This window comes from Hypanus sabinus, chromosome 6 (assembly GCF_030144855.1).
Source record: "Hypanus sabinus isolate sHypSab1 chromosome 6, sHypSab1.hap1, whole genome shotgun sequence".
Taxonomy (NCBI): domain Eukaryota; kingdom Metazoa; phylum Chordata; class Chondrichthyes; order Myliobatiformes; family Dasyatidae; genus Hypanus; species Hypanus sabinus.
In genome coordinates this window covers 69,362,178-69,380,289 of record NC_082711.1, presented here as the reverse complement: position 1 = coordinate 69,380,289, position 18,112 = coordinate 69,362,178, and the positions used below count along the sequence as shown (strand labels likewise).

At 39.3% G+C, this 18,112-nt stretch overlaps 1 protein-coding gene across 2 annotated transcripts in view; it reads right to left on the bottom strand.

Moving 5' to 3' along the window:
- The window catches only part of LOC132395570 (E3 ubiquitin-protein ligase HECW1-like), a 437,822-nt gene that overhangs the window by 76,151 nt on the left and 343,559 nt on the right, over nucleotides 1–18,112 (bottom strand). For both annotated transcript variants that reach the window (XM_059972368.1, XM_059972369.1), the window contains exon 18: nucleotides 16,711–16,794. In XM_059972368.1, coding sequence (XP_059828351.1) covers nucleotides 16,711–16,794 — 84 coding nt within the window. The remainder of the gene's footprint in view (nucleotides 1–16,710; nucleotides 16,795–18,112) is intronic.

Here is an 18,112-nt window from a genome sequence, read left to right as displayed (position 1 = left end):
TCTGCTTTGGAAAGGGGCAAACTCAAAATTGAGTTTACTGCCATATGCACAAGTGATACAACTGCTATAGACAAAAGCATTTTCTTTTCAGAATGCAATGTGAATTTTAAACTTACTTCGTGTACGTGAACATAAGTAAGACTTCGTACTCAGAAAAATATTAAAATAAACACCAGCTGGATTCTGTGGTCAGTGTCAATAGAATGTTCTTGATCCTGATCTTATAACGTGGTGTCTTCAGAGCTACAAGCACTGCAATTTGCTGCTTCCATTTGGGGATTTGTGCTGCCCATCAAAACAGCAGAACAAATATCAATCAGAAGCACATAACAGTTGGCAAAGCAGGAAGTGAAAAAGGAGGCAACATACATCACATGTAAGTCATTGGATGTAATAGAAAAGTGCTTGGACATTTACGTGGTGTGAAAAGAAAGTTACATAGCAAAATATATGCTATGCAGCGAATCTACTTTCTGCAAAGGCTGAGAAAAGTTCATCTCCCACCCCCATCCTCACCACATTCTACAGAGGATGTATTGAGAGCATCCTGAGCAGCTGCACCACTGCCTGGTTTGGGAATTGCACAGTCTCAGATTGCAAGACCCTGCAGCAGATAGTGAGATCAGCTGAGAAGATCATCAGGGTCTCTCTTCCCACTATTACAGACATTTACACCACATGCTGAACCCGCAAAGCTAGCAGTATTGTGGAAAGACCCCCCCCCCACCCCGGCACCTCTCACACAAACTCTTCTCCCTCCTGCCATCTGGCAAAAGGTACTGAAGCATTCGGGCTCTCACAACCAGACTGTGCACCAGTTTCTTCCCCCAAGCTATCAGACTCCTCAATACCCAGAGTCTAGACTGACATCTACGTCATTTATTAGTATATTGTAATTTGTCCTCTACTGTGCCTCTTGTCTTGTTTATTAATTATTGTACTGCCCTGTACTGTTTTGTGCACTTTATATAGTCCTGCGTAGGTCTGTAGTCTAGTGTAGTTTTTATGTTGTTTTACGTAGTCTAGTGTAGCCTTGTGCTGTTTCACATAGTCTAGTGTAGTTTTGAGTTGTTTCACGTAGCACCAGGGTCCTGGAGGAACGTTGTTTCATTTTTACTGTGTACTGTACCAGTAGTTTATGGTCGAAATGACAATAAACTTGACTGGAGTTGAAATATCAAATTTGGTTTAAATTTTAATAATATTAATATCTAAATTTTCTGTCACGACAGTGAGACTCCACATTACAAAAATAAATTCTACGTTGGCTGCACCTCTGACAACTTCAATAAGATCACCCATAAAGCAAAAGTGTGTTCATATCAGTGACTTCTAAACTTCTATGTTTAACTCTGCATGCCTTGAGTTGCTGCTGGTTTCAATAGTATCATACTAGCATCAATTCGAAAAATTTCCTAAAAGGAATTCAACATAAGTTTTTACTTGAAGCAAGTGTAATCTACATGTATCCAAATAATATTGTTCTTCTATATATTACCATAATAAAGACCTACAATTAACATATAGCATTTGAATTTTATAAATAATTTTAAACCTGACAGCATCAGTCTGTAAATAGAAACTGTTGTGTATTGTAACCCCAAAGTGTAATAAACAATTGAAAAGAAAACAAGGGAGCTGGCAATGTGAGTCTAACCAGTTTTTAGTTTAAGTGAAGTGCGTAAGAATGGGGTAGCAAAATGACATATGCTCTTTACATATTTTTACATATAATCCACAATGAGTTCTGTAAACAACAAAGGATATTTAATCAAATATATTTACAATATCAAATGCACTACACTCCACTCTACTTAGCTGTGAACTTCCAATTAATATACAAACCCCATTTCCATAAAAGTTGGGATATTTTCCAAAATGCAATAACAACAAAAATCTGTGATATGTTAATTCACGTGAACCTTTATTTAACTGACAAATATACAAAGAAAAGATTTTCAATAATTTTACTGATCAACTTAATTGTATTTTGTAAATATACACAAATTTAGAATTTGATGGCTGCAACACACTCAACAAAAGTTGGGACAGAGTTAAAATAAGATTGAAAATTGCACAGAATATTCAAGTAACACCAGTTTGGAAGACTCCACATTAAGCAGGCTAATTGGTAGCAGGTGAGGTATCATGACTGGGTATAAAAGTAGCGTCCATCAAAGGCTCAGTCTTTGCAAGCAAGGATGGGTCGTGGCTCACAGAGAATTGTTAGTCAGTTCAAAGGAAATATTTCCCAACACAAGATTGCAGAGAATTTAGGTCTTTCAACATCTACAGTACATAATATTGTGAAAAGATTCAGAGAATTGAGAGACATCTCAGTGCGTAAAGGGCAAGGTCAGAAACCACTGCTGAATGCGCGTGATCTTCAAACCCTCAGGTGGCACTGCCTAAGAAACCGTCATGCTACTGTGACAATTATAGCCACCTGGGCTCGGGAGTACTTTGGAAAACCATTGTCACTTAACACAGTCCGTCACTGCATCCAGAAATGCAACTTGAAACTGTATTACGCAAGGAGGAAGCCATACATCAACTCTATGCAGAAACGCCGGCGAGTTCTCTGGGCCCGAGTTCATCTCACATGGACCGAAAGACTGTGGAACCATGTGCTGTGGTCAGATGAGTTCACATTTCAGCTAGTTTTCGGAAAAAAACGGGCGTCGAGTTCTCAGTGCCAAAGATGAAAACAACCATCCTGATTGTTATCAGCGAAAGGTGCAAAAGCCAGCATCTGTGATGGTATGGGGGTGCATCAGTGCCCACGGCATGGGTGAGCTGCATGTATGTGAAGGTACCATTGACTCTGAGGCATATATTAGGATTTTAGAGAGACATATGTTGCCATCAAGGCGAAGTCTCTTCCCGGGACGTCCATGCTTATTTCAGCAGGACAATGCCAGACCACATTCTGCATGAGCTACAACAGCGTGGCTTTGTAGACACAGAGTGTGTGTGCTTGACTGGCCTGTTGCCAGTCCAGATCTATCTCCTATTGAAAATGTATGGCGCATCATGAAGAGGAGAATCAGACAATGGAGACCACGGACTGTTGAGCAGCTGAAGTCTTATATCAAGCAAGAATGGACAAAATTTCCAATTGCAAATCTACTACAATTAGTACCTTCAGTTCCAAAACAATTAAAAAGTGTTATTAAAAGGAAAGGTGATGTAACACAATGGTAAGCATGCCTCTATCCCAATTTTTGTTGAGTGTGTTGCAGCCATCAAATTCTAAATTTGTTTATATTTACAAAATACAATTAAGTTGGTCAGTAAAATTATTGAAAATCTTTTCTTTGTATGTTTGTCAGTTAAATAAAGGTTCACGTGAATTAACATATCACAGATTTTTGTTTTTATTGCATTTTGGAAAATATCCCAACTTTTCTTGAAATGGGGTTTGTAGAATGCATCTCAACTATATATACAGTATACTATGAAATACAACTACTGTATATAGACATTCACAGCATTGTGAATTTTAAATTGTCCCATTCAGGCCTAAAGATTTAATTGCTGTGGAGGCTTTTTTTACTCTTGTGGGATAACTAACGTCAGGAACAAGTGAAAAAGCCATTGTGGGAGTGGCCATCTTTGAAGTGGAGAGTATAGAGTGGGCATTAGAGGCTTTAGCAAGGAGAGGATTAAGAGAGAAAAGGTGAAAAGGCAGTAGGTAGATATTTTTCTCCTCGTTTGTTTATTCTTTTCCTTCTTTACACTTGCACAGTTAGAACAGTCTGGATGCCAGGCAGGATAGTTGAATGCTTCTCCTACAGGATGTGGGAAGGCAGGGAGACCTCCAGTGTTCCTGATGATGACTCTGTGGGAAGTGCATCCAACTGCCGCTTCTACAATCCGCACTAAGGAGCTAGAGCTGGAACTGGATGAACTCCAGAACACACGGCAGGCTGACAGGGTGATAGCCAGGACATACAGAGAGGTAGTTACACCTAAGGTGCAGGACACGGGAAACTGGATGACAGACAGGAAAGGGAAAGGGGTTAAGAAGCCAGTGCAGAATACTCCTGTGGCCATCCCCCTCAAGAACAGGTGTATCATTTTGGATACTGTTTGGGGTTGGTTGACATAGCAGAGGAAAGTCACGGTGGTCAGAACTCTGGCACTGAGTCTGGCTTGGTGACTCTGAAGGGAAGAGGGAAGAAGAGGTAAACTGCAGAGATAAGGGATTCCTTCATTTGGGGATCAGACGGAAGGGTCTGTGGATGAGATCGAGATTACTGGATGGTATGTTGCCACCTGGGTGCAAGGGTTGAGTCCTCAGTATTCTTTACGTGGGAGGTTGTAGTTCATGTAGGTACCAATGACGTAGGTTGGAAGAGTGATGGGGTTCTGCATAGGGAATTCAGGGAGTTAGGTGCCAAGTTAAAGGGCGAGACCTCTAGGGTTCTAATCTCAGGATTGCTACTCATGCCACGTGCTAGTGAGGTGAGAAATTGGAAGGTCATGCAGTTTAACATGTAGCTAAGGGGTTGGTGTAAGAGGGAGGGCATCAGATATTTAGATCATTGGGCTTTCTTTCAGGGAAGATTAGACCTGTACAGAAGAGGTGGTTGCATTTGAACTGGAAGGATCTAATATCCTAGCAGGATATTTGCTAGTGCTGCATGGGGTGGGGGAGGGGCATAGGAACCAGAGTGAAAGAACAGAGGGTGCAGTGGTTATGACATCAGATGTCATTAAGACCCCAACAAAGTTAGGAATCAAAAGGTTGAGCATGGTGTGACTAATGTTCTGAGCTGTGTGCATGGCAATGCAAGCAGTATTGTAGGAAAGGCAGATGAGTTCAGGGCATGGATCAACACATGGATATTAGTGAGTCTCGGCTGAAGAAGGGACCGGAACAATGGCTCAATATTCTGGGGTTCCATTGTATTAGGTACGACAAAGTGGGAGGGATTAAAGGGGAAGGGGTGGCATTACTAGTCAGGGAAATTGTCATTGCAGTGCTCAGTCAGGACAGATTGGAGAACCTGTCTTGTGAGGCTCTATGGATGGAACCAAAGAATAAGAAAGGTATGATCACATAAGTGGGATTATATTATAGACCATCCAACAGTCTGTGGGATTTAGAGGATCAAATTTGTAGAGAGATCGCTGACAGTTGCAAGAAACATAAGGTTATATAGTACGTGATTTAAATTTTTTTTTAATTAGTTTTTTTATACATTCTACAAATTAAAAAAACCCCAAATCAAAATGAGGAACATTAATACAGTGCAAAATTAAGCATACAATGACAATATGTTACAAAGAAAGAGAATTTAAAAAAAAAGCACCTAAATTTAAGACAAGTAAGCTTAGTATCCTCCCCAAGCCCCACAACACAAAAAAAAACTCCAGACCAACCAAAACACAATATAGAGAACATAAATCAGGGCAATCAAACTCCCAGACTGTGAATACACTTAGCAACAGAGGATAATAATGCCTTCTACCAGAAAAAAAAAGAGCTGAAAGCAAGGGACCGAAAAGAGAAAACCCTAGTCAAGAGGAAGGTTATGAAAGTACTCGATAAAAGGCCCCCAGACCTTATGGAACTTTAGATCCGAATTAAGAACTGAATAATGAATTTTTTCGAGGTCCAAGCAGGCCATAATGTCGTTAAGCCATTGAGCATGAGTGGGCGGGGCAACATCTCTCCATCTAAGGAGGATCAAGCGTCTAGCCAGGAGAGAGGCAAAGGATAATTTCGGCATTTGGTCGGACTCAGACGTAAATCTGTCTCGCCCCAGAAACCGAACAAAGCAATTAAGGGGTTTGGTTTGAGGTGCTGATTCAGAATACACGATAACGTAGTGAAGACATCTTTCCAAAATTTCTCCAAGCTAGGACAGAACCAGTACATATGAATGAGAGAGGCCTCGCCCCTCTTGCATTTATCACAAAGCGGACTAATGTTAGGGTAGAATCGCGATAGTTTAGATTTAGACATATGGGCTCTATGAACAATCTTAAACTGTAAAAGGCAATGGCGAGCACAAAGAGAGGTTGAGTTAACCGATTTGAGAATTGAGTCCCAACTCTCATTAGATAAGGAGGTATTTAAATCCTGCTCCCATGCCATTTTAATTTTATCCACAGGGGCCCGTCGTAAGGCTGCTAATTTATCTTGAATAATTGATATTAAACCTTTACCTAGTGGATTCATGGAAAGAAATAAGTCTATAGCATTTTTCGCAGGCATTTCAGGAAAGTTAGGAATTAAAGGAGCAATAAAGTGTCTAATTTGGAGATATCTAAAAAAATGAGCATTGGGCAGATTGAACTTTTATCAGAGAGCTGCTGAAAAGAAGCGAAGCCATTATCAATGAAAAGATCTTCAAAAAGTCTAATGCCCTTCCTATACCAAACATGGAATGCTGAATCGTACGTAGTAGGTAAAAAAAGGTGATTATGTACGACAGGGCTGGAAACGGAAAAACCATGGAAACCATAGCATTTCCTAAACTGAGCCCATATATGCAAAGTGTGTCTAACAAGAGGATTAGCTATTAATCTGGACAGACTACTAGGGAGTGCAGAGCCAAGAAGTGCAAAGATAGATAATTCTTTAGTGGAGCTCAATTCCATTGCCACCCAATTAGGGCACTCGGGTTGGTCATGGAAGAAAGACCAAAAGGTAGCACAACGTATATTAGCTGCCCAATAATATAAACGAAAGTTAGGTAAAGCCATGCCACCCTCTTTTTTAGATTTTTGGAGATAAACTTTATTAATTCTAGAGCACTTATTCTGCCACAGATATGACAAAATAATAGAGTCGAAGGAATCAAAAAAAGATTTAGGAATAAAAATTGGGATAGATTGAAATAAGTATAAAAATTTGGGGAGAACATACATTTTAACAACATTAATACGACCTACCAAAGACATATTTAGAGGTGACCATTGTACCAGACTCTGTTTTATAGTATATGAAAGATTGGCAAAGTTTTCACAAAAGAGATCTTTAAACTTCCTTGTGACTGTAATTCCAAGATAAGTAAATTGATTATGGACTACTTTAAAAGGGAGATCACGAAATGTTAATTCTTGTGCTTCTTTATTAATTGGGAAAAGTTCACTCTTATGTAAATTAAGTTTATAGCCAGAGATCTGGCTAAACTGGTGAAGAAGTGAAAACATTGGAGGTAGGAATGCAGATGGATTTGAGAGAAAGAGTAATAAGTCATCAGCATAAAGAGAAACTTTACGCTCAACACCCCCTCTCCAAATCCCGGTCAATTCAGGACAATTTTGAAATGCTATCGCCAAAGGTTCTATAGACAAATCAAAGAGAAAGAGACTTAAGGGGCATCCCTGACGGGTGCCACGTTTGAGATTAAATACCTGGGATTTCTGAAAATTAGTTAAAACAGAAGCAGTAGGACATAGGTACAGCAATTTGATCCAAGAGATGAAACTTTGACCGAGGTCAAGTTTTTCTAAGACTGCAAAAAGGTAGTTCCACTCTATACGATCAAATGCTTTCTCCGCATCGAGGGAAATAACACATTCAGGAATCCCAGTTGGAGGTGAACATAAAATATTAAATAAACGCCGAATGTTAAAAAAAGGGAGACGGTTTTTAATAAAACCTGATTGGTCATCAGAGATAATAGAGGGAATAACGTTTTCTAATCTATAAGCCAAAACTTTAGCTAAGATCTTTACATCAACATTGAGCAAAGAAATTGGCCTATACGAGGACCACTCTGTTGGGTCTTTACCCTTTTTTAATAGAAGAATAATAGATGCCTCATTAAAAGAGGGTGGCAATTTGCAGTAATTAAACAAGTCAGATAATACTGAAAGTAACTGAGGAGGAATAAGTGAAGAGAATGATTTATAAAATTCTACAGGGAACCCATCTAGTATGTGATTTTAACTTTCCACATATTGACTGGAATTCCCATACTGTAAAAGGACTAGATGTGTTCAGTAAAGTGTCCTTCATCGGTCCATAGAAGTCCCAAACAGAGAGTGTGTAATACTTGATCTACTGTCAGGGAATGCAACATGACAGGTGCCAGAAGTTTGTGTAGGGGAACACTTCACATCTCGTGATCATAATGCTATTCCTTTCAAGATATTTATGGAGAAGGATAGACCTGGTCCTCGGGTTGAAACTCTAAACTGGAGAAAGGCCAGTTTTGATGGTATCAGAACAGATTTGGCAAGTATGGATTGGGACAGGCTGTTTTCTGCCAAAGGTGTCCTGTAGTAAGCAAGTGTAGAAATTACAGGTGCCCAAGCAAAATATTTCAATCATCCTTAGCAACAGGTGAGGTCCCAGAGGATTGAAGGATAGCTCATGTTGTTCCACTGTTTAAGTAACGCTCTAAAAATAAACCAGGAAATTATAGGCTGGTGAGACTGACATCAACAGTGGGAAATTATCATATTTTTCATCAACAGGATGCAAATGAGTGCTCTTTTTGAACCTGCAACTTGACTTTTTATCTTTTTCTCTTCCCTCTGCTGTCCATTTATTTTTGTCTGCCCAACCTGTTCTTTGTACATTGTGTCCTACTTTGTTGCATTTTCAACAAGTTTCACTTTTAAACCTGCTTAGGTCTGGTATATGTTAATCCCTGCCACAACAGTCACACAATTCGCTTGGCCGGGCTGATTACTGTTTAGACAATGGAATTTTGTTTACTCTCACTTTCATTCATGACTCTGTCTCTGTCTGCTGTTTCCATTGATTTTATCTGCTCTCTTAAACGTAAGTTGTGCTTCAGTTAGGAGCCATTTTTGAATGCTCTCTTATAAGATTCCACAAACTAAATGACCTCTCAGAGCATCACTGAGCTGACAATATTCAGGCTATCTCTTCAATTCAATCATGCTCGCATTCCTTGTGACTCTGCTTATGAAGCCTAAAGCATTCTGCAATCAACAATGTGCCTGCATCACTTTCATGATATCAGCAAAGCTCATTTCAGCTGGTTTGGTTGGAGCAGTCAAATTTCTAAGCAAACTGTACCCAAGGCACTTAGCAAAACTAGCATTCTCTTCTCATTGACTATTTCATTTGCTTCAAAAGTACAGCACAACATGCTCAGTATACTTATTCCAGTTATCGGTTGTTTAATCAAATGAGTCTTTCTTTCTGACGTGGCCAGCCATTTCTGCTCTTTTAAAACAAATTACAATTCTTATCACCCAGTACTCACTGTTTACGAACCTACGAATTTGTCTTTTTTTTGCTCTAACATCTCACTGCACTTTTTTTAAAAACCTCTAACATCTCACTGCACTTTTTTAAAAAACCTCTAACATCTCACTGCACTTTTTTAAAAAACCTCTAACATCTCACTGCACTTTTTTTAAAAACCTCTAACATCTCACTGTGCTTTTTTCAGACTCAACAGTCTTGCTGTACTTCAACAGGTAGGTCTCGTGTTCATCTTAAAACTACCTGGTTGCCACTCCAAAATACAATAACTAATTGAAAGGGAAACAAAAGAGCTGGGAATGTGAGTCTAACTTCATTTTTACTTTAAGTGAGGCGAATTTGCATGATGCGGCAGCATAATGACGTATGCCATTTAAGTACCTTTACATATAACCCTCAATGTATTATGTAAACAACAAAGAATGCTTAATCAAACAATATGTTTAAAATATTATTCAATTATATTCTGAAATATTAAATACACAACAGAAACCAAGTGTTTGTAGAAACATACAAGATGAAATGTATGCAACACATTTGTTCAAGGTTCAATTTTCATTTATTATCAACGAATGTATAAATCATACAACTTTGAGATTTGCTTGCTCACAGTGTGTCAGTCGTTTCTGACGATGATGTTTGTCTGTGCAGCTCACCAGTTGAGCATTCTGCGGTGGCTCTGCAGTCCGGTTCAGAAGGGCATGAGTGTTGACGGTAAGAGCAGGTAACCTGTCCAGCCACTGTAGGAGCAGCTGATGTGGCTGTTTTTCTCCTCTCTCCAACAGTGGCCAGTTCTGCACAGCCACTATTCTTGAAGTTATTGCAAGCTCGTCTTACTGGGGCACGCCATCCAGTCCAGTCCTGAGCACTCCACTCAAGTTGCTGAGGAGCAATGTCAGCATGCACGAGGTTGGCTTTCACACAGTCCTTGAACCCTTTACAAGGTCGCCCCCTGTTTCTTCTTCCTTATGACAGCTCTCTGTATGGCAATTGCTTGGGTATTCTGGAATTCTCCATACGTATAACCTGGCCTGTCCAGCAAAACTGGGCTTGCAGGATCATTGCTTCAATGGTTGTGCTCTTTGCTCTGTCGAGGACTTCCAATTTGGGGTTACGATGCCCAGGATTGATCTCAGGCTATCTGTATGGAAGAGTTCTAGCATTTCAAGGTGCCTTCTATATACAGTCCAGGTTTCACAGCCTTATAATAGACTACTAAGGACTACTGCTTTGTACACTTCATGGCTTTTCGGATATTATGCTGGTTCAGTACATGTGATCGCAAGTGCTTGAGGGGTTGACGGGCCTCACAGGCAGCCACAAAGCAAGAAACTCAAAAGAACCCAATTAAAGAAAAGAACAATAAAAATAAAAGACCAACACCCGCTGCACAAGAGAAAGAAAAAAAAATATAAATCATGCAAACATTTGAAGCGAACAACAGCAATTCCAAACCAAAATTGACCTGAACCCTGGAGCAGCCCAGAGTAGGCCCAAAGCCTTGCTTATCAGTTTACCATATTAGTAGGCATGGAGCACAGCAGCCAAGTCAGTCTTCATAGCCTCAGTGCCAGAGAGATAACAGCAGAGAATGAGTGAATTCACCTCTCATCCTGACCAACACCCTGTCTTTTCAGTTCACCTGGGCTAGCATTTAAATTGATCCAACAACAGAACAGCAAAAGGCTCTGGCTCCGGTGCCCTGGAAAGAGGAGTGAAGATCATGGAGTGAGTGAAATCAGCTGGCATTTAAAGTGTTTGAACAGCATAATGTACCTTGCACTAGACCCAGACACCACTGCACTTAAAGGCTCCAGGCCTAGACCACATTGCCCAATGACTTGCTCTGTGCCCAGATTCCATTGCCCAGCCTGAAGCTGCTCTTAGGCTCTTCAGATCAGGGTGCCCAGAATGATCCAACCTCACACCCGGGCCAGTTGAAAGAGCATCGGATCTTCTCTGCCCAGGCCCCAACTTCTCCTTTCAGTGTCCAGAGAGATCCAACCTCACTCCTGGGCGAGCTGTACTGGCATCAGAACTCCAACTGCAATGACTCTACGACACGCTGCCTCAGCTCATGCCCTGAACTCACCTCACCATCGGTTGCCCCTTCACTCTTTGAGGCAATAATTTAACACGATTTACCACAGAAAATGTATTTTTAGTGATGTTTTTAGTCAGATTTCTTAACTTTTTGACTACCAGAAGCTTTTGCACACATTCAGTCATGCCTTCTTAACTGGAAGTAATGTTTTATCCAGCTCTGTAGCATGAGATAGTCCTTAGCAATGGCCCAGGTCTGCCATGTTTACAAAGAGCTGCACAAATTCAGTCCGGTTGATTATCATCTTATCCAAACATTCATTTCTTCTATCACTAGCACATTAACACTGCAGAGAGTGACATCTACAAAATACCTAACAATAAAAGCTGGCCATGGCAGCAATGCACAAATTTCAGATTGACTGAATCATTTAAGTACCTCAGTAAATCAGCTTTGAAATCTTCAAGGGATTTAATAAAATGGAGAAAATGGAAGGAATTAATTCTGATGGAGAATTCAGAAAGATTACAAGACCTTTTTATTGAAAGGTGAAATATGTTTAATGGTACATCAAGGGAAACTCTGGAGGAACAGTGCAAATGTCCTCTTTACACCACTTCGGTATAACCCTCAAATGATGTAAATATTTTTTTTCTTCGTATTCTAGTTATTACTCCGGAAATGTTGATTTCCCTAATATTAATCATACTTATGTGGATTGCTTTATTTAAAAACATCAGAATGGATGGTTTCCATGTAATAATCTTATGGTAATTTTGTATAAATTTCGAAACACTCATCCCAGGCCAAAACCACCTTTCTGATTAATCAGGCTTTTATTCCATGGTTCCTTCCAAGCCTCTTTCACCCAGTGTCATTTTAGAATATAATGACTCTGCTTCAACAGTGGTTTTAATGTGATTTCTTCACTCCAGCCTTCAAACCAAGAATGGCTCTTCAACCTCTCTCTCTTTACATTTGCTACAATCCTGAAGATCTTCTGTCTAAACCTTTTGCAAAAGTACAAATGTGGAAATTAAAATGGACTCTGTGTAGTAGTGAGGGAGTGATGTACTGTCAGATGAATCACCTTTCACACACACATTAAACCAAGGCTCTGTCTGCTCTCTTGGAAGGACATGTCACTGATTTCAATAGCATTATTTTGCAGAAGAGTAGAGGAGATATTTCTGGGGACCAGACCAAAGTTCATCTTTCATTCAATATCCCCAAAGCAGGTCAACATTGTTGCTTGAGAGAGTTTTCAAAATTAATTGACTGAAGGGGATGAACAATTATTTCTGTTTTTTTAATGTGACGTATCTTCATGTCATATGAACACAGAAAATGTCATTCTATCTTTTTGCTAAATTGATATACTTGTGGAGATGGTTCACCACTCCATGCCATTTTGACATCTTAATTCATGTTCTCAGGACAGCTTTCAGACTGAACAAAATAGAAACAATACTTTTAAAAAATCCATTTTTTCCTTTTAAGGCCATTTTCATTTTGACGTCCTGCAATATTGATCTCTCTGCTTCTTCAAGAGGATTGTCACTATTTTCCCCTTTTTAAGGTCTTTTATTTTAAACTTTTATGATAGTTCTCCTTGATTTTCAATGGCTATGAGTTTAGCCCATCAGTTGTTTTGGGTACCTTGTTTCCTTTTAATTCTGAGGACCCTAAGTTCAGTGCTCCCTCGCTACCTCTTTAGCTCTTAAAAGTTTCAACAATAATCACTTTGGATCAACCTGTTTCCATCTAATTCTGAACTCCATCTGTGTCTATCTTACATTGACTGGCCATTAAAGCAAATGCATCCAGTTTTACTATTCATTTTTCCTGCACATAGACAAATGAATGAGATATTAAACCTTGTTCCAGGGAAAACAAAACACATTAGCCCTGAAAGCTCTGAAAATGATTGGGGGTGGGGGGGGGAGCAGTTAGTTTAAATTCTGATATGGCACAGAATTAATAATCAATATAAAGAACTTCATCAAGTCTCTCAGAAGGAATTAGTCTCATATGGCATGGTTTTATATGAAAATAAATCAAATCAATACAAATTTATCCAGCATTTTGTATATGTTGCACAGGAAAAAAAAGACTTTATTACAAACAATAAATCTCTGGGAAATATGCGATTGCTCACAGCATTGAAACTCCGAAACACTTCCCTTTCAAAAGGCTGTAGAAAGTGGATCAACTGAAATTGACAACCCTGATTAGTGTTAGCTCTGCTATCAAGAGATGGTGAAAAGATGAGTAGAGTTAATGTACCAAATAGCCAAGATCAAAATGATGAACAGCCATTGGAACTAAACAGTTCAGCATTGCTTTATTTGTCAGTACTTCCTACTTTTGAGAAATATGTTTTGAGATCTTCCTGAGGTTAACACCTTTTCATAGAACTTGGCTAGGAAATGCTTATGGTACTGTATTGTCACAAGAAAGACCTATCTACTGATCTATCTGTTGGATGTCTGTGGTAAACTACGTATACCTGTCTGGACATGCCCCTCCGCTGACTGCTCCTGTGGCTCCTCCCACAGACCCCTGTATAAAGGCGATTGGGGCACTGCTCCTCCCTCAGTCTCCGAGATGTCGTGGTCCCTTTTGCTGCTAATAAAAGCCTATCGTTCACTTCCAGTCTCTGAGAGTTATTGATGGTGCATCATTGTCCAATTGGTCTTTGTTCAAATGACTGAGAATCGCATTTCAAAGCACAGTACCAAAGCCAAGGATTGATCCCTAGAGGTATAAAATTGGAGTTGCATGGCCACTCAGCATTATTGACTTCTGAAAGAGCTGGGTATGAGAGAAAATACACAAAAACTGACTGCTTTGCAGAAGGAGAATGATGAATTACTCAACCGGCTAGGCTGTGGAGTGAGTTCTGATGGAAGGTCGTTGAGCTGCAATGTACCTTCTTCCTTTACCCATCGACACTGTCCACATTTCCTTCTTTTATTTTAGATTTCCACCACTTAGTGCTTTGCTATTGCATCAAATAATTTCCAGCCAAAATGTACTTTAGTTCTATTGTTCTTTTTGATGTATATTAGTGAGGTGGCATTCAATAATTTCCAAAGTCTGCAAGTAATATGAAACTTGCGGGGAATAGTGAAGAGTGTGGAAGACTGTAACAGACTCCAGGAGGTTAAAGAGGAATCAATGAGAGAGATAACGACTCGCACATCAGACATTGAATGAGTAGAGAACTCAAATTAAATGATACCGTTTTACAATGGTTTCAAATTTACCCAGTAGTGAACTCTGGCATGACATTTTTTTTTTACCACACATTATGAATCTTAATCCAGAAACAGGACATACACTCCAGGTAGCTTTTTTGACTGTTGGTAAATATAAGTCATAGAGCACAAGAGTGGACTCAGTAATGGATTTCTTTTTGTTTCTGGGAGCTCCAACATAATATTAATGATCTGTGTGAATAGCTAGGTAAGTGTATTAGTGCTTACACACTGAATGTGCATCAAAGGCAAGCAGAGAAGGCAGATTATCATCAATCACAGTTCAATGCCGATGTTAGAATATCATTTCTATTGTGGAACGTAATACTCCTGTTGACAACTTCTCTTAACTATCCCTTTTCCAACCCACTTCACTCAAGATCATTATTTAAACAGATGATCAACAATCCACAGTTTGCTTATGTTTATAAAATTTCACAAGTCATTAAGGACTCCCGTCACCCAGGACATGCCCTCTTCTCATTGCTACCATCAGGCAGGACGTTCAGAAGCCTGAAGGCACACACTCAGTGATTCAGGAACAGCTTCTTCCCCTCTACCATCTGATTCCTAAATGAACATTGAACCCATGAACACTAACTCACTTTTTTTTAAATTTATTTTTGTTTTGGCACTATTTTTAATTTAACTATTTGGTATACATACATACAAACACACACACAGTAATTTATTAATTTATTTATTTTTCTACATTTATCATGTATTGCATTGTACTGCTACTGTTAACAATTTCACGACATATGCTGATGACATTAAACCTGATTCTGATTCTGAGCCCTCTGTTGTGGGTTCAGATTGGCAGATCGTTGTGTATGGCAGCAGTGAAAAAGGCCATTCAGTTTATCTGCTCCATTCGAGCTCTCTGTAGGGCAATCCAGTAAGTTCCATTCCCCTTGTTTTAATCATATTCCTGCAAGTTTATTTTCCTCAAAACCTATCCCAATTTTCTTTCAAAATTACAAATCATCTAATTACTATTTCAACATGTCCTGCCAGGAGGAATAGGGGAAGAAAGTAATCACAACAGGACATAATATTCAACATGTAATCCTGATGTGTGAGTCTCGTACACAATCAATGTATGATATGTCTCCACCTCAGTAACAATACCTTCACAGAAATCTGCTGTCAGGAGCAGCCACATTATTTTATTATCTTATCTTATCTCTCTCTCTCTCTCTCTCTCTCTCTCTCTCTCTCTTTCTGTTTCTCTTTCTCTTTTATACCCTCTGAACCACAGAATTTTGGTAACCTAAAGAACTCTTGATATCAAAATAAAATGTTGGCTGCCTTCACAGTCACCTCTTAAAACCTGAGGAGGCATGACATGTGATCCAGGTGATTTGTGGGTCATTAGTCCCACTAATTTTTAAATCTTTTTCTCTACTAATATTCATCAACTTATGTTTTGTTTTTGCTCAGTTGGTCTTCCTCCAAGAGGACCATGACCCTTGACGTTGGATTTGGAGGGTTGCTTGCCTCAATGACCCAGAGAGCTATGTTGGCTACAGTCAGGGCTTTACACTTTAGGGTCACCCATGCCAAACAGGTCAAAGGGTAGAAGCCAGATTCAGGTTTACCAATCCTCCAGGTTCAGGGGTTCAGTTCAGGGCTAACAAAATTGTTATGGAAACAGCAATGAAGAATCCTTCTACATCCCAGTGCGACAGTATTCCTGAGTCTCCACCTAGGACTTACATGACAGTGGTGAAAACGGAGAGGAATCCACTGACATGATGAAGGAAGCCCTGAGCTTTGCCAGAGATGGATTTTCATTGCTGCCCTAAACACCAGTGATGTAAATGGCAGTAATAAGAAAGTTAGTTGGTTGGGAAAGGGGCCTTGAAATAATGAGAGAAAATTTACTACTCAAAATAAAGGCTTGTGATAACCAGACAACTAGGTAAATTATATCAGACCTCTGATTTATTTATTACATATAATTAGTTGATTACTTTTGCTTTGTATTAGTGAAGGATTAAAGTGAACTGAAGCCTTGATTATAATGTAATTCTGTGTGTTTGCTTGCTGACTGTAAAATGAAACAGCTTCATAATTTGCATTTCACTAAGTTTTTCAAATAATATTCAAAACACGTCTGTGCATGGTGCAGTCACACAACTATGTCAATGATCAACTAAGGAGGTCAGGGAAAATAACAGACCAAAATAAAATCGTTTTACCTCAACAAAATAACCAAATCCGCATCACATGACAGCTTCTCAAGACCAAGTGTTCCTTCTGTCCGAATATAATGGATTTTCTCCCTGAAATCAAAAGGTAAAGAAATAGAGGATTTTTGAAAGGAACTTAGTAGCATATAGTTAAACAATTTTGCAGGAAAGGAAAATATGACTTGGATCTATTTACCCAGATTTCCATTCATAAATGGTTCAACTTTTCTTCTCCATTACATGCAAACTGACTCTACTTAATAAACCTGACACATTAAAACTAATTTTCAATCCGTTTTAATTAATGTGAAATTCACTCTGAATTAGATAATGTTGGGAGTGTGTATCAGAAATCCACGGAAGCACAAACGTGGAAAACTGCCTATGCTCTGCCAAGGTGCAGAATGGTTTACGCTTTCTATTCTTCGGTGATCCCAGTCATGGATAAATTCATTAACGTGCACAATATTGTATCTGGAGTCCAGGCTACTATCAATCGTAATGACGGACCTGTCCAGATGACATAGTATAGTCTGATAATCGAGCGAGGGAAGGAAATCTGACACATGGAAATAGAAAGTTACTTGTTATAATAGTGAACAGAAAAATGTCATTCGATTACCATTGGTTTCTGTTATAAAAAGTAACTTCAGCATTCTATTTCTGCTAAGATATAGCTTGTGAAATTATTCTTTTTTTTATTTGGTATTTTAATTAAAATAAATAAAGAGTTCTCTCCCCTTGTAAACGTGGAGCATTCTCAAAGCTGTTCTTTATTCTCCTGTCCTGCTCTCAGGTGCACACACTCCATTCCAGTGCAGAAAGATTATGCAACCTTGGCTTTCATTTTACCCGGGCCTAATCTTACAGTCACACAGATAGAAACTTTACCCCACCCTGCCCTATTTAGTCAGATCTGCAGTGTCACTTCTTAGCCTAGGATATTGAGGCCAACTACAGCAGGTGCTGTAAATCAGATTTAACACAGCATGCGGATTGGACCTTCTCTGCTGATGCCATACGATGCCAGACATCAGAGGCTACACTTAGTCCTGCAGAGTTCATTATTAAAGCAGGTGGTGCATTAGTTCTTTGTAAAATTATATCAAAGTGTTCATATCTCCAATGTAAATGACAATAAGGTACATTCTGCCTTCTGTCTTCAGCAGTGGTGACCAAAAGTCAGGAATGTGGCTATCAAAGTTAATAAAAATAATCAAATTAAACTTAGCAGAAACGAAGATCTTCCTCGTGGCATTTGCCATGCACAGTATATTCATAGTTCTCAGGTGAGCATCACGCATGACCTAGACCATCCAACTCCAACTCATTCAGCTCAGTCCCAAGCCACAGGCTTGACTGATTGGTGTAAGCTTGGTCAAAGTCAAAGTTCAAAGTGCAAAGTAAGTTT